Here is a 20,537-nt window from a genome sequence, read left to right as displayed (position 1 = left end):
AGTTACCTGCATACCCCCTTTCACATTCACACATCACAGATTTTCCAAGTCACTGTTACAGTGTGAAAAGGGTAGAAAGAGACTGTGAAAGGGAGAATGTGAGAGACTGGGTGTGTGAGGTGAAGGAGCTGCCATTTATTATTAACAGTCATCTCTCCCCCAAATCACTTCTGCAACACTGTGCCTCTGATCTCTTTCACCTCTGCTTTATTATCCCTCCCTCCTTCTTTCTCTTACCACTGTTTTGTCAAATTTAAACACCATTATTAGTCCAGTGACAGATAGCAGCTACAGAAATGTAATTTGGACCCCTGGTTTAGAGATAGGTTCCCCAAGGCTGGCAGCTGTGTTCCAGGTGAAGCATTAAGCACCGTGTTCCTTCATGTCTGCCCGTTTGTCTGCTTGGTGCTCATAAAGACCATGTCTGCCTCCCTCTTGCCTCCCTCCTAATCTCTGCCTCCCTGCCTGGGGAAACATTCCCATTTGCAATGACCCATGTACATCATTTGTGAGTGTTATTTGGCCCTTATGTATTCATGTGGATCGAAGTAAAAGAGCAAGTAGGCAGGATGCAGCAGGGGTGCTGTTGACTACAATTTATAGGAGAGGTCAACAAAATTGGCTGGCCTCAATAATTAACAATGTGATATAAGGGGTTGCACATTTACATGAAGTCCCCATGGCTGCATTGTTGAGCAACACAGTGAAAAAATAAAGAGCTCTATGCAAGCTTCAACTGCCCTGTTTGAAATAATACACCCACCAGCATTTCATTGCTCTCAACACAGTAAAGATCTGTGCAACTTAACTGCTCATTCATCCTGTATACACACTATTGAGTGATTACTCAAGTGCATGATTTTAAGTTCATGCCTGTGATTCAGAGATTACTCATGTGCATAATTGTGTACTACACTGCGTCTTTGGAATAAGTGACCTCTCGGACATCGAGCAGACTTTCTTTGCCGCCCAACAGCTCATTATCGTAGAGGAGATCATTACATAATTGAAAAGGATGGAATGTAACCATATTTAGTCTGCTGTAAGAATTCCCAGAGACATTTTTCCTCCATCCGTGCATATACACTTTTGTTTGGTACATCACTCTGAAAGGGCGTTTCCCACTTCATAAGCTCTAATAGATAAACCAAATTATACACATTCTGCAAATATGTACATGGAAACATTGGCCATTGTAACAAAGTGTATACATTTTTATCAGGACCACAGTGGGGGAACAGAACCAGCCTTTGCTTCAATGAGTTGCAGATACAGTTCAGAGAGAACAGTGTTTTGAGGCTTTATAGTTGGGGGAAAAAAATCAATACATTTTGCAGGCATTTGTTCAAAGGCAGATACTAAAGAGTGAATTTTGCCACCAGTCAAACTGCTCCACCTCTTTCCTTGCCAGCCCATGTTTTTGTTGTTTGTTTACCCCTTGACAGTCACAGTTTATTTTGTTATTTCCAATCGTCACATTTCATATCTGCATATAGTTTCCTGTGGAAATAGTGTTTGGGCTTCAGAGGCTGTTTGCTGGTTGTTATTCAGGCTCTCTCTTCCCTGCTCCCTGCTCCAGCGCTCATTTGCCATGCCGTTTCATCCCCTCCCTTCATACTGCCGAGCACCATTTGAGCGTTTTAAATCAGGGTTAGGCTACTGTTTCATCCCTTTCAAAACGTCCACAAAACCCTGCCTTTAGTTTGTAGGGCTGGTTAAAAGAGGAATAGGAAAAAGTGAGAGAATGGCACATTAGTGACAGTTACATGGTTTTAATGCTCCTGGTAAACAAAATTATTATGCAAAATGATATATCGGGTTATTGGTAAGAATCATCTGATTCAACTAGATTAGCTGGGCTTTGATTTGACTTGGTTCATTTTGACAACATATTAATGTTTTGTATATGAATTTGAAAGGATTTCTTTCTAAATCACAGTGGCATAAATTAAATCTAAGCAGTATATTGTCAAATGATTTCTAGCTTTGTGTCACTGCAGTATCTGAATGCCACTGAATGACAGGTTACAGGTGACACAGTTTTTTATAAAGTTCTTTGTCTTTGCCCCCAAACATTTGCTTTCCAAAACCTTGGATAACTATTGTTGCTGAGAGGCCATAGTTTAAATAAATGTTAAGCTCTGTAGACACTAACACTACACGCTATGTTGAAATGTCATAAGGAGATACTTACTTGGTGGGTTCATGATAGATAATAAACGTAGTCAGATCTGCTCGAAGGATAGCTGCTGGTTTCAAGCAATATCAAATCGATGGAATCGTTATAGATAAGGAAACTATTTATAAACTCACATTTCAGTAATTACCAATCTTTTGCCCTTTTATGAGTCATCAGTTAGACCTGTATTGTCCTAAAGATTAAGAAGGGCTATGGATAGCTACACGTTCCAGCTCTGAGTGCTGGTTCAGCTCAACACATTTAAGTTTGTTTTTGTTTTGTCACTTCTTTCCCAGGACCCTTTTACATAGTTGCTTGAACTGATTTTTTGCAGGGATTGTTCTAAATTGGGTTTGCTCTTTTGGTGCATATATTTTAAAATAAATCCTTCAGTAAACTTTGATAAAAAGGCTTCTCATCTATGTTATCAGCAGGATACTTAAATGTGAGTAAAGTGTGCAATTTTTACAACTGTTCATAGTGACCATATACAGTAGGGTCCTAATGTCTGAGACGGCTTTTCCATTTAAGTGGATGTGGTCTCAGACTTGTGGACCCTACTGTATTAGAAGTAATATGAGCTAAATTGATGTTCGTGTCCCATATGTTTTGGCAGGGTTGTTCACTCATATCCTGCTGGATGAAGCAGCCCAGGCCATGGAGTGTGAAACCATCATGCCTTTTGCTCTAGCTAGCAAGACCACCCGCATCGTGCTTGCTGGGGACCATATGCAGGTAAGTAAACAGAGTCAACAAGGGCAGTGACAAAATATCTAGTTTCAATTTTCACTGTGCAGAAGCTGCAGGTTTCTCCAGTGAAACGAAAAAAAACTTCCGCATTGTTTTGCTTATCTGTGAATCACAGGATAATGTCAATGCACATCATAGGGTCTTGGGTTCATTGTCTCAGATGTTTGAAGACTAACCAAAATAAATACATAGAAGAAGGGATGCAGCACAGCAGCAGAAAGTCGATCCTTTTGTGCTTTGCTGTGGATTAGACTTTATCCAACTTACAATACAAAAGAACAGACAGTAGCCACTGTAGACCACCTCAACCAAAGATAACTTAGACATAAACTTGCGTCACTCAAGCTTTCTACCAACGTAAGGAATTAAACCCTTATTTCCTCCTCTCCTGGTTTTTAGACAGTGCACAGGATTACCAGTAGGCAGTGGATGAAGAGAAGGCAAGAGTCTGCCATGCAGTAATTGCTTAAATTACTTTCTACCACTTCTTGGAGCAAAGAAAATCGGACTTAAAATACAATGGTCACCTATGTATCCATCTCTCTCATTCTCAATCACCTTGTCTCACGCTTTCCTCCATGGAAGGATGTTGCAGTTTATATTTCTTCATCTCCCTTTTGCTCCCACAACAACAGTTTACCTCCTTCATTCAGGAGTGGAAGAGGCAGCTCAATTGTCAATGAAGGCTAAGGGCCCTATTGATCGTTTGCTTTCTCACTGACTGTGTGGGGCCCTATTAAGCTAGCTGATCCTCTCTCACTGGCAGGCTTGAATTAAGATTTAAGCTTCAGATAAATTACTGTCTTGTACATGGCAGTGGTCAGAAGAGAAAAGGTAAATGAGTCTGCATTTTTGTGTGGGCATGTGCAATTTTGAAAATGTGTAACCTCATTTGAATCAAAGCGCTTTGGGAAGATGGTTGTAAATCATCCTCACTGCTGTCGGACCAGAGGAAAATAACACACTAAAGTTGCCTTGGCTATTTCAAATAAATGGATTTTTGCTCAATTCAATCACAAACAGTCAACCTTTTGATATTGCTTCCAAAAGAAGAGGAATCAGATACTACTGGTGGTTTGGTATCAATCAAAAGCTATTCTGCTGTGGCTTGCCATATTGGAGCAGATCTGTAACTTAGAGTGGTTTGTGCATATAGATACTCCAAACAAAATTGAATTTGTTTTCAAACTGCTGTCAAATCACTGCAAGCAAATTCCAATGCAATCACTGCGACTCAAAGTTATTCCCTTTCTTTAATGCATCAAAGACACCAGATGGAAGAACTTGCAAGTCACAGAGGGATAAAACACAACTTGGCACTGCTTTGTTAGACTTATTAGATTCAGTATACCAAACTGAAATTCACAGTTGAATAGGCTGAAAAGGTAATAGTCTGAGAAAATGGTCAAGTACCTGTGACATGCTTTGTAACTAACTTTGCTTTCCATCTCTCCCTCCCTGCCTCTTTCTCTTCCTCAATTTTCTTTCCCTTGATTTGCAGCTCAGTCCATTTGTGTACAGTGAGTTTGCGCGGGAGCGTAACCTGCACGTGTCACTGCTGGACCGTCTGTATGAGCACTACCCCCCGGAATTTCCCTGTCGCATCCTCCTGTGTGAAAACTACCGCTCCCATGAAGCTATCATCAAGTAGGTGTGAGCCCCCAACGCCTTGTGCCAAAACCGTGGGAGTAGAGGCTGAAAAGATGGAGGAAAGATGAGATACTAGAGAGAAGAGGTGGTGGGAGAAAGGAGTCAGAAAGGGAAAAGAATACAGAATAGCAATAGAGGAGAGGAGTTGACACACATGGGTTTTCCAGAGAGGAAAGAGGGGTTATAAAGGCGGCGTACATGCAGACAATAGCCCTATGACAAAACAACACAAGGGGCTGCAATGCTGTGGGCGTGGTGCTACAGGCACTGGTGAGAAGATGAAATATGATCTGGGAAGTCCAGATGGAATTTATGTTAGACTCAAAGAAAGGGTTATCCTCAAAACAAAAAATGTTCTCCATCTCCTTTTTTTGCGAGACAAGAAGTGCCAACCATTCCAGTTCCTATCGATTCCTTGTTTCGATTCCAAAATGATTAAAAAAAAGGATGGGAATATTCACAAAATAAATGGATAAAGATCAATCTAGAGCAAACATACACACAGAGAGAGGACATGTGGTATTGCTGGGCATCTCTATGTTTGTGTGTATGTGTGTGTGGAGCAGTGACAAATGGAGAAGGGCAGAGAGCCTGAGCGAAAGAGTGCATGCAATATATAATTAACTCTCTGTTGAGTGAGGAAATACTATACACAGGCTGCTTGTGCAGACTGTAATTTGCAGTGATAAAAGTATTAAAGTAAAAGATGGAAGGGTGGACAGCTGCAGAGATGGATTTATTTTCAGAGGCACGATACAGTTAACAAAGATAGATATTTTTTAGAGTGTCTTCAGCCTGAACTGGAGCCTAAATACGACCACATTCACACTGCGTTCTGTCCTCCACTTCTTCTCCTCTCTCCCTCTCTCTTTTACCTCCTCCTTCCTCTCTTCCCTCTCTTTCATGGTCCATGTAAAATACTGTTGTGACGTTAGCCATGCACGCTAGCTTGTATCTAAACAAATGTGACACACTCTTATGTTTGACATGTGATGTAGTTACATACACAGGTCCTGGCAGATAGCTACATACAGTAGAGTTTCATAAGTCTAAGACAACTTTACCAATTTTTTACGGGTACCAAGTACTTGGATTCGGCACTAATTTGGAAACAAGTTTTGGGTACCAACCCTGCTGCTGGGTGAAATTCTGCTAAAACAAAAGTAGAGCGCTAAGAATAAAAAATAATAATACTTGAAGTTGTAAATGTAAATTGTCAGGTTCTGCAGTTCAACTTTAACTCATTATGATTTGCTGGTTGCACACACATTGTATCCATAATCATTCTGTGACATTAAACATGTTTGTGTTTTCATGGGATGTAGCACATCATTACCAAGCTATTTGAGCAAGTGCTGGTCATTTCCCCACTTCAAACTTTGTTCAAGATCATACAGATCTCAATTATGAAAGGTTATGTTGCAGGAAAATGTGTACAAAATGATATTCAGGTCTATGGCTGTTCACCACTTGACCATTAAATGACAATAAGAATTATGATCGATTAATACTATCAGGTAAACAGTAAAATATCCAAGGACATCCGTACAATCTGAGCAGGTAATCCCAGCTGCGGGTCTGACAGTTAACAGACTGTGCACTAGAATAACCCCACAGTATGTCAACATGTTGCTATTTCTGAATAAAAACCAGTAGACAAGCTGTCTCCTATGCTGAGGACTGAGGTAGGCCTGTTTATTTCATTTTAAGGTTTAATGCCAGTCTGACTCTGTTGTGCAAGCAGTAGTCCGACTGTTCACATCAAAAGCACATTTCTCTGCGCCAGTCAAGAATCTTTTCTGCTCCTCTGCTCTTTTTTAATCACAGGTAGATTTGATCTTTATAATAACCTCATGAATTTAAAATGCAGAGCTCTTTATGCAGTCCTGGTGTTCGCTTCTTTTGCAACAATGAAGTTGAAAGGACCATCACCTTGTGGGATGATCTGATGGGAGGGGCTTCTGTGCGTGTGTGTGTGTGAGTTCAATTTAGACACTGGGTCATTCCTGCCACTTAAACCTCCGTGTTTAGGTATTTTTCAATGGATTATAGCTACTCGTCTATTCTAAAACATAGATTTTAATCGGTTAATGGTTGGTTAATGAGAATCCATCAGAAAAAAATTTCCAAATGGACATCCTCGGACTTGCCCAACCATCAAATATTATCTGTTTTCTTTGGCTTAAAATGTCAATAATTTCTGATAAATGTCCTGTCAAAAACATTCCCCATTCTCATATTTACATTTCCTTTCTTTTACCCTCCTCCTCTCCTTTCCTCTTCCTACAGCTACACATCAGAGTTATTTTATGATGGGAAGTTAATGGCAAGTGGGAAGCAGCCCTCCCATAAGGACTTCTACCCTCTGACCTTCTTCACAGCCAGAGGAGAAGATGTCCAGGAGAAGAACAGCACTGCCTATTACAACAACGCGGAGGTATGGGTTAGAAGATTATTGCAAACGTACACAGACAAAGCAAAAAAAGATTTAAGTAAACACTAACACATATCTTTTCAGTACAAAAAAACAGACTGGCAGTTTGCCAGTGTAGTCTCAGATAGTTGCAGAATTATGAGTTTGCTAATAGAATGGAAGTAATAATTTGTGGTGTTGTTCTGCTGTTAAACCTGATCACGACAATTAGTCATAAAACTCAAGTTTTTGGCTGAATGTTATTAGTACTTATGAAATCTGTCAAATAGTAACTTTTAAATAAATGAATTAATGAATAGAAAATTCAAAATTGAGGAAATGCAATTGCAAACAACATGGTATTGTAAAACAGGTTAGACTTGCTATAACTTGATAATACCAACATCTTAAATTAGATCAGCACCTGTGTTGTTCAAATTTGGCAATTTCCAGTCATATGCTGTGAGGCAAATGTATTTATGAGTTGTATAAAAATCCCACAAAGTCTCCAGTGGTAATCTGCTACTAACTCCCTAAATACATGTTTTACATTTAGAATGAAACCTAATAGAGAATAGCCTTGTTCCATCCAGTGGTCCAAGCATAAAAACATGATCATTATGAAGTTAATCAGTATCAGCTACTCCTGTTCACTGATTTAGTTTAATTTAATTTATTTGTGGTGATACATGCACTGTATTTAGTCTGATGTAAGCAAATGCTTCACTCTTTGGAGTATGAGAGAAATTAACATTGGGAAAACTCTCAAATTCTGATGATGAAATATTTAACAACTAAAACTAACTCTTGGCTGGCAATCATGTTGTTACTACTACATGATCTGACTGAGGATATCCAGGGCTTCCATTTATGCTAGTTACACCTCCTATTTCTCACACATTGAGAAGTTGTTATTGATTATTTTTTCCTGTCAAATCCACCTGAGAACATGCTGTCATCTTCAAGCTGCATTTATTGCTCTTGCGTCTATCCTTGTGTCCGAGCACTTTATAAGGAACACATAATTAATTCTGAGTAGAGCACAAAACAGCCTGTTTTCTTTGCGACATGGATTCCATAAGATGCTGCAAACATTCCTTTAAGATTCTGCTCCATTTTGACATGAGTGCATCACATCATTTCTGCAGATGTCAGCTGCACATTCATGCTGCCAATCTCCCGTTCTACTACGTCCCGTTCTACTACTAGATTCAGTTCTGGTGACTAGGGAGGCCACTGAAGTTCACTGAACTCATTGTCATGTTCATGAATTCAGTTTGAGACAAATTTTGCTTTGTGATGTGGTGCATTATCATGCTGGAAGCAGCCATTAGAAGATAGTAAATTGTGACCATAAAGGGATGCACTTTGTCAGTAACTTTACTCAGATAGGTGGCATTCATACCATGAATGACTAGCCTTTCTGTCAGCTCCAACCAGTGTGACCATTCTCCTCTGACGTCTCTCACCAACAAGGTGTTACCATCTGCAGAACTGCCGCTCACTGAATGTTTTTTGTCTTTCGCACTATTCTGAGTAAAAACTCTAGACACTGCTATGTGTGAAAATCCCAGGAGATCAGCAGTTCCTGAAACACTCAAACCAGTGCCGTCTGGCACCAACAATCATGCCACGGTTAAAGTCACAAAGATCATATTTTTTCCCTATTCTGATGTTTGATGTGACCATTAACTGAAGCTCCTGACCTGTATCTGCATGACTTTATTCATTGCACTGTTCCTAATAAAGTGCTCAGTGAGTGTATGTATGTAATGCACCACTGTGACAAAGTGACAGCTAAGCTGTAATGGAGCCAGTGTTGATCATCTAAAACAATCAGAAAATATTGACGATTGCCTAATCACCACTCCAGAAACGTTGTGTTAAATAATGAAATCAAATAAACGTCAACATTTTCAGAAGACATGAGTGATCACTGGTGTACCACAAAAACACAAATTTGACACACATTGAGAAAGAATTCAATTTTTTTGCCACAGCAAATCAGTTTGATTTTAACAAGTTTTATGTGTGTGTTAATGTGTGAAATGGTTTAAATTCTTAAGTATTCTAACTTTCAAATTACGCATGGTTGTTCAGCTGTAAACCTCAGTTTGATATGAATAATTCAAAGATTTGATTACAGTGAAATTTAATTTAGATTATTCAGTTGAGTGTGGTTGACTGAATTCAAAAGCAAAACTGATCAACATTGTTTATTCTGTCTCATCACCATAAATAGGAACGCCTGCTGTCTTTTAATTATAATTGAAGATGAAATCCATAAACTTAGTTAGGAGGCCAACCAAGAGCTACATTTGACACTCAAGATGCATGATTCACTGACAGTCCTAGCCTTTGATTGGTCCCTCTGCAGACTAACTTTTGTTTTGGTCATTTGCTGTCTCCGACCCCTGACCCTCTGCTGACATGTTCTAACCAATTAAACATGGATGCTTCTTGATTTTGCTCCCAAACTGTCAGCAATGCCAAATGAATTACCACTGGTCTCTTTGATACAGCACCCATGTCAAACCCTTAGCAACATTATCATAATCTTGCGGAATTGAAATGCTTTGACAAAAGCGTGTCCGTTTGTTTGTCTTGTGGAAGTGTCTTTGATGGGCTTAGCGTCAAGCAGAAGACAATATTTTCATGACAGTTCAAAGCCTCCAGCAGGATGCCAAAGCTCTGAGCAGGAATTTAAAACCTGCTCATGACAAAAAAACAATAGGGATTCAAAATACCAATTCTTACTTTAATACCTAATGTCAGGGCTAATGTTAAAACTAGGAAGGGCTAACAGGAGACTCAAAAGTTCCTCTAAAGCACATCTACAGGAACTTGGTTAAATGATGCCTCCTACCTTCTCTTTACGATTGTGATCCTTTTGACAATGTAGAAGTGATAACATCAGTGAATAGGAGCTAATGAGGGTGATGGACTATCTTTGTAATATTTGTTTCAAAAAATACAGTGGACATAAATTCAGAATCACCATACAGTGCGCTTATAATGTTCAAAATTTGTCAGTTCAACTATGTTGTACAGTCTCATCAAAATCTGAAAATTGTAAGCTTCACAAAGATAGGATTTGGTGCACTGCTGTAGCTAAATTAAGTGATTATTTACAGTAGATTTTAAAGCTCTCTTAAACTCTCAAGTAGTCAGTTTAGCAGCATCTCAAATCGGTTGGAACTGCAACTGTGATATTTAACCTATTGGTTAGACAACCAAAAAGTTGGACTCTGTGACTGATGTATTTTTCAGTTATCAGTGTATGATGATGTAGTGCATGTCTGCAATAAAAGATGAAGCCATAGCTTCGTATTTTTTGGGCTCATTTTGATGCCTCAGTGCCATACAGCACCTCAAGCCTCCTTTGTTCTGCAAATATTTTGTCCCCTCCTGTTGCCTTTTTGTGCTCATGTAGGGATCATGGTGTGAAGAGACCTTGCATTTGAGCCTCACTGTTTCTTTTCTCTGTCATGTTGCTCCTCTATCTTCTCAGGTATTTGAGATTGTGGAGCGGGTGGAGGAGCTGCGCAAGAAGTGGCCAGTGGCCTGGGGGAAGCTGGACGAGGGCAGCATTGGCGTGGTGTCACCATATGCTGACCAGGTGTTCCGCATTCGTGCTGAGCTAAGAAAGAAGAGAATGCATGAGGTCAGCGTGGAAAGAGTGCTCAATGTCCAAGGTAAGAAAAATCACTTATCATTAGAGGCATGCTGTGTATCACAATATGCATCTATATGTGTGAAGTCACTGGCCTAAACACTCAGACTACAACAATGTATCAGTATATTAATATTTTGAGATTTCAAAATAAGCCTTACTCCCCAAAGGTCTCATTAATATTTCTCCATGAAACTTGTCTCGCATGTTTCTGTGAGTGAGATAATTTGTGTGTCTCTACAGTAAAAAGTGTAGAGCTCCATTACCCCAAAGACTAATCCCCACTATCTCCCACTGCAGTTATCAGTGTTTGTGTTGCCCTTCAGATCATCAAGTACCACTAGAAGGAGTGAGGGCTGCTTCTCCTCTGTGTCAGTCCCATGTAGATCCCTCTTATTGCATCCAGCTGCTTTGCATGGTTAATTAACTCCCTCATTAATCACATATGAAGCGTGTGGACACACACACAGGAAAACTGTACAACAGTTAGTGATTAGAATTTGAATATACTATACATTTAGATGATGTTTGCTTATGTTATCTATCAGCCATAAGAAGATGAAATTATTACTATTGTTTTCTGTTCAGTTAACTCTAGTGATTTGAATCCTTTCTTTTATTTTCTGCAACAAGCTAGTACAAAACAACTAGCTTAAAAAGTGGGTTCAGTTTCCACTAATGTCAAATGTCATAGAAGCTAATGGAGAAATTAAGTTCGCCCATCAGTTTAGTTTTCAATCAATGCAATTTTGCTTATTTTTTAGTCAAAAGAACCCTGTGCCTCAAGTCTGTCAATCATAAACTAATCTGAATCTTTCTTGTGTTTCTAAATTAATAGAAAAGATGAATAGAACATTTATTTAACAGTCTTTGCTTCTTTTGATATTATGTTTGACTTGTGTAGCACTTCTCAGAATACTTAGGTCATAATACACAATTTGTTTGCAGGTAAACAGTTCCGGGTGCTGTTCCTCAGCACGGTGCGGACACGGCATACCTGCAAGCACAAGCAGACGGCCATCAAGCGTAAAGAACAGCTAGTTGAGGACTCAACAGAGGACCTTGACTATGGCTTTCTCTCCAATTACAAGCTACTCAACACGGCCATTACCAGAGCCCAATCTCTGGTTGCAGTCGTGGGAGACCCCATCGCACTGTGCTCCGTTGGGCGCTGCAGGTAAATATGAGCATTTTTGACTAAAGCCTTCAGTACCATGACACAGCAGATCTTTATGCTTAAAGTGTAGTTATAATAAATAATGTTTTTGTAATGAGGTACATTTACAGGACCAGCCAATAGGAACAACAAAAACTTCACAAATAACCTTTGTTATTTGTGATTTATTATTGTATTGCATATTACTAGATATCTTATGATGTAGGTATGTTATAGCGAGTTGTAAAGTGTAAAAATCACATGACATGACATAAGGGAAGTCCCAGGTAATCAAAGTTTGTTCTTGAATTTTTGACCAGTTCAGTTTCTATGAGGACACCTGTTTTCTTCCATATACTGAGCTGTTGGTTGCGATCACTGTAGTTTCATAAAGCTATTAGAAGTTGCCATTGGCTGATTTCTTTCTCTATTTGATTTCTTCAGCCCATCTCCACACGTTCCCCACCTCCAATCTCCATAGCAACTGTCAGTTTTGTCTGCTAGTCATTGCAACATGTCAGGTCCTTTGCTGCTGTGGTTGTTCGAAAATGTCAGCCTGCAGAGACACAGCAATTAAAGTGGTGTGTCCAAAACGAATACATTGTTTGCCCAACGCTGACCTTCCTCTTAGAAGCCAGAGGTCCTGGTCAGTGAAGTAGCTGAAGGAAGTGTTAAGATACAGTCAATAGGGAGTAGCTTAGGTGAGTTAGGGTGTAACTAAAGGTCATTACTAAATCTTTTTTGATTGTTGCTGATTTCTGTTTTGTCGATTAGTTTCTCAAAGTGAATAAACCTTGCAATAAGCTGCAGGTACTACTCTATCTATACTCTAAGTAAAACAGCAAATACTCTGGACAGTGTAGTGTTGACATGCAAACGACCTGAGCCTCCACATGTTAATGACTGTAAGTGCACATTTTGCATTTAAAGACCTTGGCATGCTATTGCTATCATTTATCATGCTAAGTAATGGCACAGTACAAATGTTAGCACACTAATATTGTGGGTCTCCACCCACTCCTGTATGAGGACCAATAAATATAATACTAAAAACATGTTAAATATTTCTTTCAATTTCCATGTTATCATAATTGCCACTGAGAGATTATTGTGCCCTTTGTTCTTTTCATGCTTGCAGTCCTGCTACTCTACTAGGCACTGTTTGCCTCCTGGTTTTAATTTTATTTCCCTTTGGTGTGCTCCATCTTCTGCTGATTTTCTATTTCTTCATTCTTCTCTCCTCTCTGGTCTTTACACCTGCTTTTTTCAGAGTTTGTTTTAAACAGATTTGGCCTTTTATATTCAGCCTCCAAGGAGTAATTTGTTACACTGCCAGCAGGAAAAATTCAACAAAATGATCCATGAAACACTCAGTCTAAACAAGGAGAGATAAAGGAGAACAGAAGTAAAACTTGTCTCCATCTGTTGTTTTTTCTTATTTCCCCTTTCCAGAAAATTCTGGGAGCACTTTATCTCCATCTGCCATGAAAACTCGAGCCTTCATGGCATCACCTTTGAGCAGATCAAGGCTCAGCTGGAGGCCCTGGAGCTCAAGAAGACCTACGTCCTCAACCCACTGGCCCCAGAGTTCATCCCACGTGCGCTAAGACCCTTGCAAGGGCACCACTCTTCATCACAGGCCCTCCATCCTCACCATCATCAACATCCTCAGCACGCACAGCCTGCCACCAACAAGCAGGGTCCACAGCAGCAGCAGCAGCAGCAACAGCAGCAGCAGTCACCCCCTAAGGTAAGGTGTTTTCTAAGGAAAGATGGCAAATTGTTTCCATCCACTTCTTTTCTTAATTTCTGCATTAAAAATCCAGACACCAAGCTGTAGAAATTTAAAAAGAAGAAGAAAAAAAAGTCAAACTCCAGCGAAATACAATAAGGTTTTGCTGGCTATGCTGGATCTGCTTCTGCTCAATCTTCTATTCTTAATACAATAAATTAGTGTTCTAAAGGAAAACAGAGTGGGGAGGCAAAAATGAAAGGAAAAAATGTGGGGTAAAGGATGTTTTGAGAAGCTCTAATATTGTGGGGTTTTCTGGGTAATATAATATGCTGGGTAACAACATACTGGTTCGTGGAAATGGCACACAAATTATCAGAAATAAATTGAGTGCTTCTTCATTTTATAGAGGAAAAATGATGAAAATTTTTGACATTTAGGTACAGAGCAGATATCTAATAAAATTACTCACTTTAATTTTCACCACAGGAAATTACTTTGTGGTCGTTCATTTTAGCCACAGAAAAACAGCACAGATAGGAAATTAGCATTGCAGGTTGGCGGAAGGATGTGTTGTTTGATTGTTCAGCTTGGGTTGAAATGTCTTAGTGTGTCTGTCCTCCCTCCTGCCCTGAGGTAAAGGTTAACGAAATCACCACAGCTGCCAACCTGCTGCCATCACCCACTGGGCCTAATGAGCCGCACCTCCGCACACACACTTCCTCTCACTCTCTACAGTCATACTATGTAGCTCACAACCACACAGCACACACAAAGACTGTGCTACCAGTATGCAGTATGCAATGTATTGTTTCCTTCAGCATATAGTGCACATTACTAATTTAAAGGTCAAACCATTCTTGGCACCTCTGTACATGGCTGATGCATCCGCAGCCAAAAACAAACCCATACAAATGTAATTTAAAAATAGAGTAATTCCCGAACTTTAATAACTGTCTCAACATAGCTTCTGTTCTGATCAGAAGCCTGTGTTGTTGGGTTGAATGTTGTTGCTTAAATGCAACTTTTTTGCATGTGACTGATGATTGATATCACATTAATACCGCACCCTGTGGGCATTATGTAATTCCAGTTAATCAGGTTCAGTTATTGTGGTGTTTCACAGCACAAAATAATTTCTCATAAATACATTTGTGGAGATGTTCCACTTTTTTCTGTTGATCAATATCGTAGGCTGTGATTCATTCAACAGCAGAGAAGGCTGAATACAATTTGTTGTGGCAATTAATTGTACAACATTTAAACATAAAGTATGCAGTATTTCATTGTCAGACATCCGTATTGCCAGAAATATATGCTTCTGTTGACTTCATATTGAGAGGTTCTGTATTCTGACACAGATGGTGTTTTGGTGCAAGCATGGTATGGTAAAATATTTATTATATTAAAAAGCTGTTTGTATTTTCATCTCCAGCACAATTATGTTGTTGTTTTAATTAGGAATATGATGATATACAAGTACAATTGCCAGTTATTTTAATTATTTATTACTTCTTAAAGTATATTATTTAGAACTTATATTTCGGTTTTATCTGGAACAGTTGAAAGTAAAACTTGTTTGACCTCATCTTAAACACATATTCTTGAGTGTGTGTCCTTATTTTGCCTCCAAAATCTATAACCACATGCCACTGATTCCTCTACGCAGCACAACACATCATCACTTGACAGACAGATGGGATGTGAGCCATTGACAAACAAATACTGCTACTCTCAAGTGCATTAAACTGGTGCCATTTTCTCCCCTTTCTTTTTATTTGCCTTTCATTAGATGGAAAAATGGTTAGGGTCATTACAAGCAACCAATAACAGTGTTTGACAGGTGACTATACTATACTAGTGTTTTTAAGATCCAGCAAGCAGTCCCTTTCATTCTTACCAGTTCCCTGCTATTTGGGAAATGAAACACACGTTCAGCAACATCCTTTGGGTCCACTATTCAAGTGACTTGAATCGTGTAAATTCAGAGGAAATTTGACTTACTGTTTTCCAAGATCAAATAACCACCTTTCTAGACTACAGGCACAACTTTCAGTCGGGTGTGTTAGGCATTTCTAAGTTATTATTACACCCCAAAATAGCAGCCAAACGACACTGCTTCTGCTACAATATCAGACCTCAGTCTGTTTTAAAAAGGAAATGTTACACTAGATGTAACAATATTGCACATTTGATGTATTTATTATAAGATCATTGCACTCTACAGAAACTGACTGTAACATGTAGCAGTTTTATATTTTGTTGTCATATAATGGCAATACCAAAGGTACAATGGTAAATGAAACCATTTTACGCGTGGAACCTAAATATTTAATATCTCTGTTGTTTATTACGTTGTTTGGATGCGCCTCAGCTGAAACAGGAGGGCATGCCGCTGCACACGTATGACCATATTTTAAGGAACAATAAACAGGCTATGATGTGTGTGAGGCTTGCAGGAAAGCAGACCATTGCAGATTTTACTTTGTTTACTGAACGCATCTTGGTACTTGTGCTCTGTCACTAAGTGGCTCCAACATAGTCTCTCTAAGGCTATCTGCAATCTGCTTTCACAGCCTCATCTGTAATTGTCTAATTTTTAGAATTAATCTCATTTTACTCAAAGAAATGACTATAGCCTTCACTTTCAAATATGTTCTGACCATCCATACTGTATAGTTGCTGGTTTCCCAAATAACGGTAACACATTACAGTATTGCCACTCAGTCCAGTTATGTTCAGCTTTTATTGAGGTGCTGTGATCATTTTTCAAGGTGTATTTATGGTAGTGTTCTCCGTAGTCTACTGGATTATTTTGTAATGATCTCATGGGAGGATGTCATTAATTTCGGCCTCCTCGAAGGAAGCATACACCTTGTCAAGGACTATCTGTTGGCACCACAGTGAAGTGGGACAGACTGCCAGCTCAAGGTAGATTGTTGTGTTATGTTTGCCTGTAATGATTGATAATACAGCAACTATAAATTGATGGATTCTGGGACTGCAGTGATTGACTGATAGTTTTGGTCTCTTGAATTGTTTGATTTACTGATGAAATCCTTTACTGATGGCTCTTCCATTCAAGTGCTATTAATAATGTCATTAATTACGTCAGTGGTTTACAAGTGAAATGGTCACTGTGAAAAAGGTCTGAGTGAATACGTGGTGGCTCACCTCAAACCGCCCTCAGTTATCAATTATTAACCTGTCTATATATCTAGAATTAAAATGCACATATTTTTTCCAAATTACTGTGTATGGTTGGTGTATTCAGTTTGGACAAGAACAAGACAATTAATTGTGTATTATTCGTTAAAATAGATTGTTCATAATTATAACTTTATTTTAAGATAAATATATACATAAATGCAGGTAATTCCAAAGGGTGCTCTTACTTTTTCGAGGCTCATTTTAGATCTTGACTATTGCAGATACAAATGGCTCCTGTGCAACAATGCTTTTCTATAGTTGATTCTATAAGAGCAAAAGGTGTCTGCATCACACATTAATATTACAGATTCACATCGCTGTGCTCTGCTGGCCAGCTTAATTCCTGCATCACTGATGAGATGTTGCTCCTATAGCTGTTGTGACAGATGTGGGACAATCAGGACCATACTGCACTTGCTGTATACCCAGTTGCTGTATTTCTTTACAGTTGCCAGGGATGTGTTTTGGCCACACTCCAACCCTTGCTGACATTCTCTTTTCTCCTCTCCATGGACTTGTTGTCTTCCTTTGTGACTTTCTAACGATTCTTTTGTCTTACAGGGGAAACATGCAAACCACACAGAGCACCTGCCACCTGACGGATATGGTGAGTTTAGCAAACTGCCCATGTTTACCCCTGTTGATTATCTAAATATAAAAATTTTTTGTCAGTAACTCATCCTGCACTCTGTGGCATATACAGAAGTACAACCACACTAATTACAATCAAAATAAATTTAATGGAACCTTTTAGGTTTATTCCTTATTATCTGGATAATTTAGTAACAAACTTTCTAAACAAGCTGCCTCTTTTCCAGATGTGCAGACAGAGTTGTAGCTTAAAGGGGAAACACAACGTCCCTTCCAATATAAAGTAGTACTCTCATCACTCTGTGTTGCAAGCTTCAACAAACCTTAAGACGACAGAAAATGGACAACAGTATGCAATGAAATAGACTAAGATGTAACACTGACCATGTTTATACATACAACCACGAACAAAGGTCCTCACTGCACTTCTGTTCTTTTCACTGCATTTTTATATTATGATCAGGTTTTACCACAAAGCAATAATACTAGAGTTTCCATTTTTTTTTCTTTTTACTTGTCTTACCACACACATACAAGCACACGTGTTGACAGCTTGATATGAACCAGTCTAATGCAGTAGCCCAGATGGATGCATGAAGGCCTGAGGCTACTGAAATCATCAGAGCAATGCAGCCTTGAACAACACAGCAAGGAGTTTGTAATACGATGTTCACTAGGGGAGTACAATCAGTTTGTTTCAGACGCTTACAACTGCAAATTACCAGCAAGCTTCATTAGCTGAAGCTGAAAAGGATATCTAATTAAATCTGTGCAAATAACTTCCTCTACCCTCCATGTTAAGATTAATACAGGTTAGCCATCAGCGATTTATTTTTTGCCGTCCTCTCCTTCAGAATCTCAGTGTATAATCTAACATTTTCCAGCCTATTAATAACTAGACACACCTTGTGTGCTGCTTGCATCACTGTGACAGCTCATTAGGGTTAAGAACCGTTTGCATTTACTTGTGTTACCTTGCCCCCTTCTCTCATTGCAGTCCAACCCAACCCAGCCGTGCTGATGGGAAACCCTATTCGGGCATTCACACCACCCTTGGGTGGCACAGCAGCTGGCATGGGAAAATCACCCAGTCCTGTGCAGAGGATAGATCCTCATACAGGCGCCAGTATCCTCTACGTTCCCGCCGTGTATGGTGGAAACATGGTCATGTCCATGCCCCTGCCGGTAAGTTTCCTGCCTCTGGTAACAAATTGACAGATAAATATACAAGCCTGTATTCTGAGCCAGTGTGAGCCAAGCTGTAACAAATGCAAAAGTCATATATTTGACCTTCTACAAAGGATTCTTTCAAACTATTGTTGTAGAAAAGAACCTCAGAGAATATGTGAAAAATAGTGCATATTTTGACAAAAATCTATTTATTTCACAGTGTGAGTATTTTTTTTTTTTTTTTCTCATGCAAAGTTGCCAGCTCAGGTTAATTGATATGAAATCAAGCAATTACTTTATTTGCTTCAGATTTATTGGTTGGTTGGATCATATGTGGAAACAAAATCCTTTATTTGCCAGTAAAGTGTCTTTTATATAAAAAAAAAAAGTGTTGGTGTGCAAAATAATCACATAGATTTTCTCTCATAGAACAAACAGAATACTTACATAGCTCTTCTTCTTTTTGTTACTATTAGTGTATCAAAGGAAAAATACTTTTTCAGTACAGGATTTTCTTGAGTCATATGACCCAATTGCACTGAGGCTCTCTGTAGATTAGTCCTCTGTTATATTGTAGATCATTTCTCTGTGTGTGTTACTTGTGTAATATTGTACGGAGAAATAAATGGTTGAATGAGGAATGAATAAGTGGATGATTCGACATGGTTTCTAGTACAAATAGGACAAAATGAAAGCATGGATAAGCATTACCATTCATACATCCTTGATGTTTGTGCATGTGATCATGATTATAATGAAAGCACTAAAACATAGGTATTTGGTTTTCATACATTGTTTATAATCACCATTCTTAGGAATGTGATATCCATAATTCACAGTATGTCATTACCCCCCTGTCCACTGTCAAAGATCTGCACATTTGTTTTTTTATTTTCCCTAGTTGCCTTGGCCAGGTTACCAGAATCGCTTTGCTGTGGACCCTCGCATCATGAGCCACCCTGCAGCCATGGCCTACAACTTCAATCTATTGCAGGCCCAGAATCGAGGCTCCCCCATCCCTTACAGTGGGGTGGGCCACCCCTCTCCTCTCGGCATGGGCCAGCCTAGCCCTGACAAGGAGCTACAGGCAGACCCCATCAGAAATGGTGTGCCTTGATTTTAATTACTACATCAAGCAACCACCCAAAGCACATCACTGTAATTGTATGCCATAGATGTATAGATTTAAGTTAATTTTGGTTTTGACTTCTTCTTAGGTAAATTAGAAGGATGTCCAAAGTCAGAACAGAGCCGTCTTCAGACACCAGAGAGGAAAACCACCGACATGAAGGAAAAACAGGCAAGTCGTAACATTGAAGCAACTTATCTCTTTTATGTAAACCAACATTACCAAAGCTGAAACATGTATGGTAAGAGCTTTGTGACTGGGTGATGATGACTTAATTGGGCAACTACAATGTCTATGCTAATGGAATGTTTGGATTGGTCTTCATTTTTTGTTCCAGGGAGATTTGGACACAGGGCAAGGTCGAAGTCTTGACTCACAGACAGACGGGCTAGTTGGATTTCCCAATGCGCTGCTCCATCGAAAAGACCCATCAGCTGCCCAGAGACCCCTCAACTACCACCTGGCACCACCCAACCAGGCTTTTCCTCCACATCCTGCCAGTGGAAGACCCTTCCCCCCACAGTACCCAGTCTCCAGGCTTCCTTACCGGGTCGGCCAGCCTCAGCACCCAGGGATGGCCCAACAGAGTCAACAGCAGCAGCAACAGCTCAGTCCTGCCTACACTGGTGGTAGCCACAACGCTTCCTTCTTCAGTGGCCCCATACCACCTCACAGGGCTGTCCAGTCTCCCACTTTGGATGGGCCAGAATCTGGTGGGCTGGAGGAGATGAGTAGCTCCATTAGGACTCCAATGGGCCACCCAGGAGGCCACCACCCAGGCCTGTCACAGCATAACAGGGTCAATAGCTTTGGGGAGGACGGACAGGATGGAAACCTGGGAGACGGTCTTGGTGAGTGTAACACTAAAACTTATCCCTCCCTTA

The 20,537-nt window shown here is 39.7% G+C and overlaps 1 protein-coding gene across 1 annotated transcript in view; it reads left to right on the top strand.

Annotated features, from left to right (window-relative positions):
- The window catches only part of helz (helicase with zinc finger), a 59,235-nt gene that overhangs the window by 29,666 nt on the left and 9,032 nt on the right, over positions 1 to 20,537 (top strand). Inside the window, exons 19-29 of the mRNA XM_023412707.2 lie at positions 2,796 to 2,914; positions 4,431 to 4,576; positions 6,869 to 7,016; positions 10,504 to 10,687; positions 11,614 to 11,842; positions 13,274 to 13,571; positions 17,325 to 17,370; positions 18,352 to 18,539; positions 19,426 to 19,630; positions 19,742 to 19,824; positions 19,991 to 20,504. Of these exons, the coding sequence (XP_023268475.1) occupies positions 2,796 to 2,914; positions 4,431 to 4,576; positions 6,869 to 7,016; positions 10,504 to 10,687; positions 11,614 to 11,842; positions 13,274 to 13,571; positions 17,325 to 17,370; positions 18,352 to 18,539; positions 19,426 to 19,630; positions 19,742 to 19,824; positions 19,991 to 20,504 (2,160 nt within the window). The remainder of the gene's footprint in view (positions 1 to 2,795; positions 2,915 to 4,430; positions 4,577 to 6,868; positions 7,017 to 10,503; positions 10,688 to 11,613; positions 11,843 to 13,273; positions 13,572 to 17,324; positions 17,371 to 18,351; positions 18,540 to 19,425; positions 19,631 to 19,741; positions 19,825 to 19,990; positions 20,505 to 20,537) is intronic.

This window comes from Seriola lalandi, unplaced genomic scaffold (assembly GCF_002814215.2).
Source record: "Seriola lalandi dorsalis isolate HSWRI2012SDOR001 ecotype SW California unplaced genomic scaffold, Sedor1 jcf7180002054486, whole genome shotgun sequence".
Lineage (NCBI taxonomy): Eukaryota > Metazoa > Chordata > Actinopteri > Carangiformes > Carangidae > Seriola > Seriola lalandi.
Note: the sequence above shows the minus strand (reverse complement) of the source record. Positions and strands in the feature narration are given on the sequence as shown.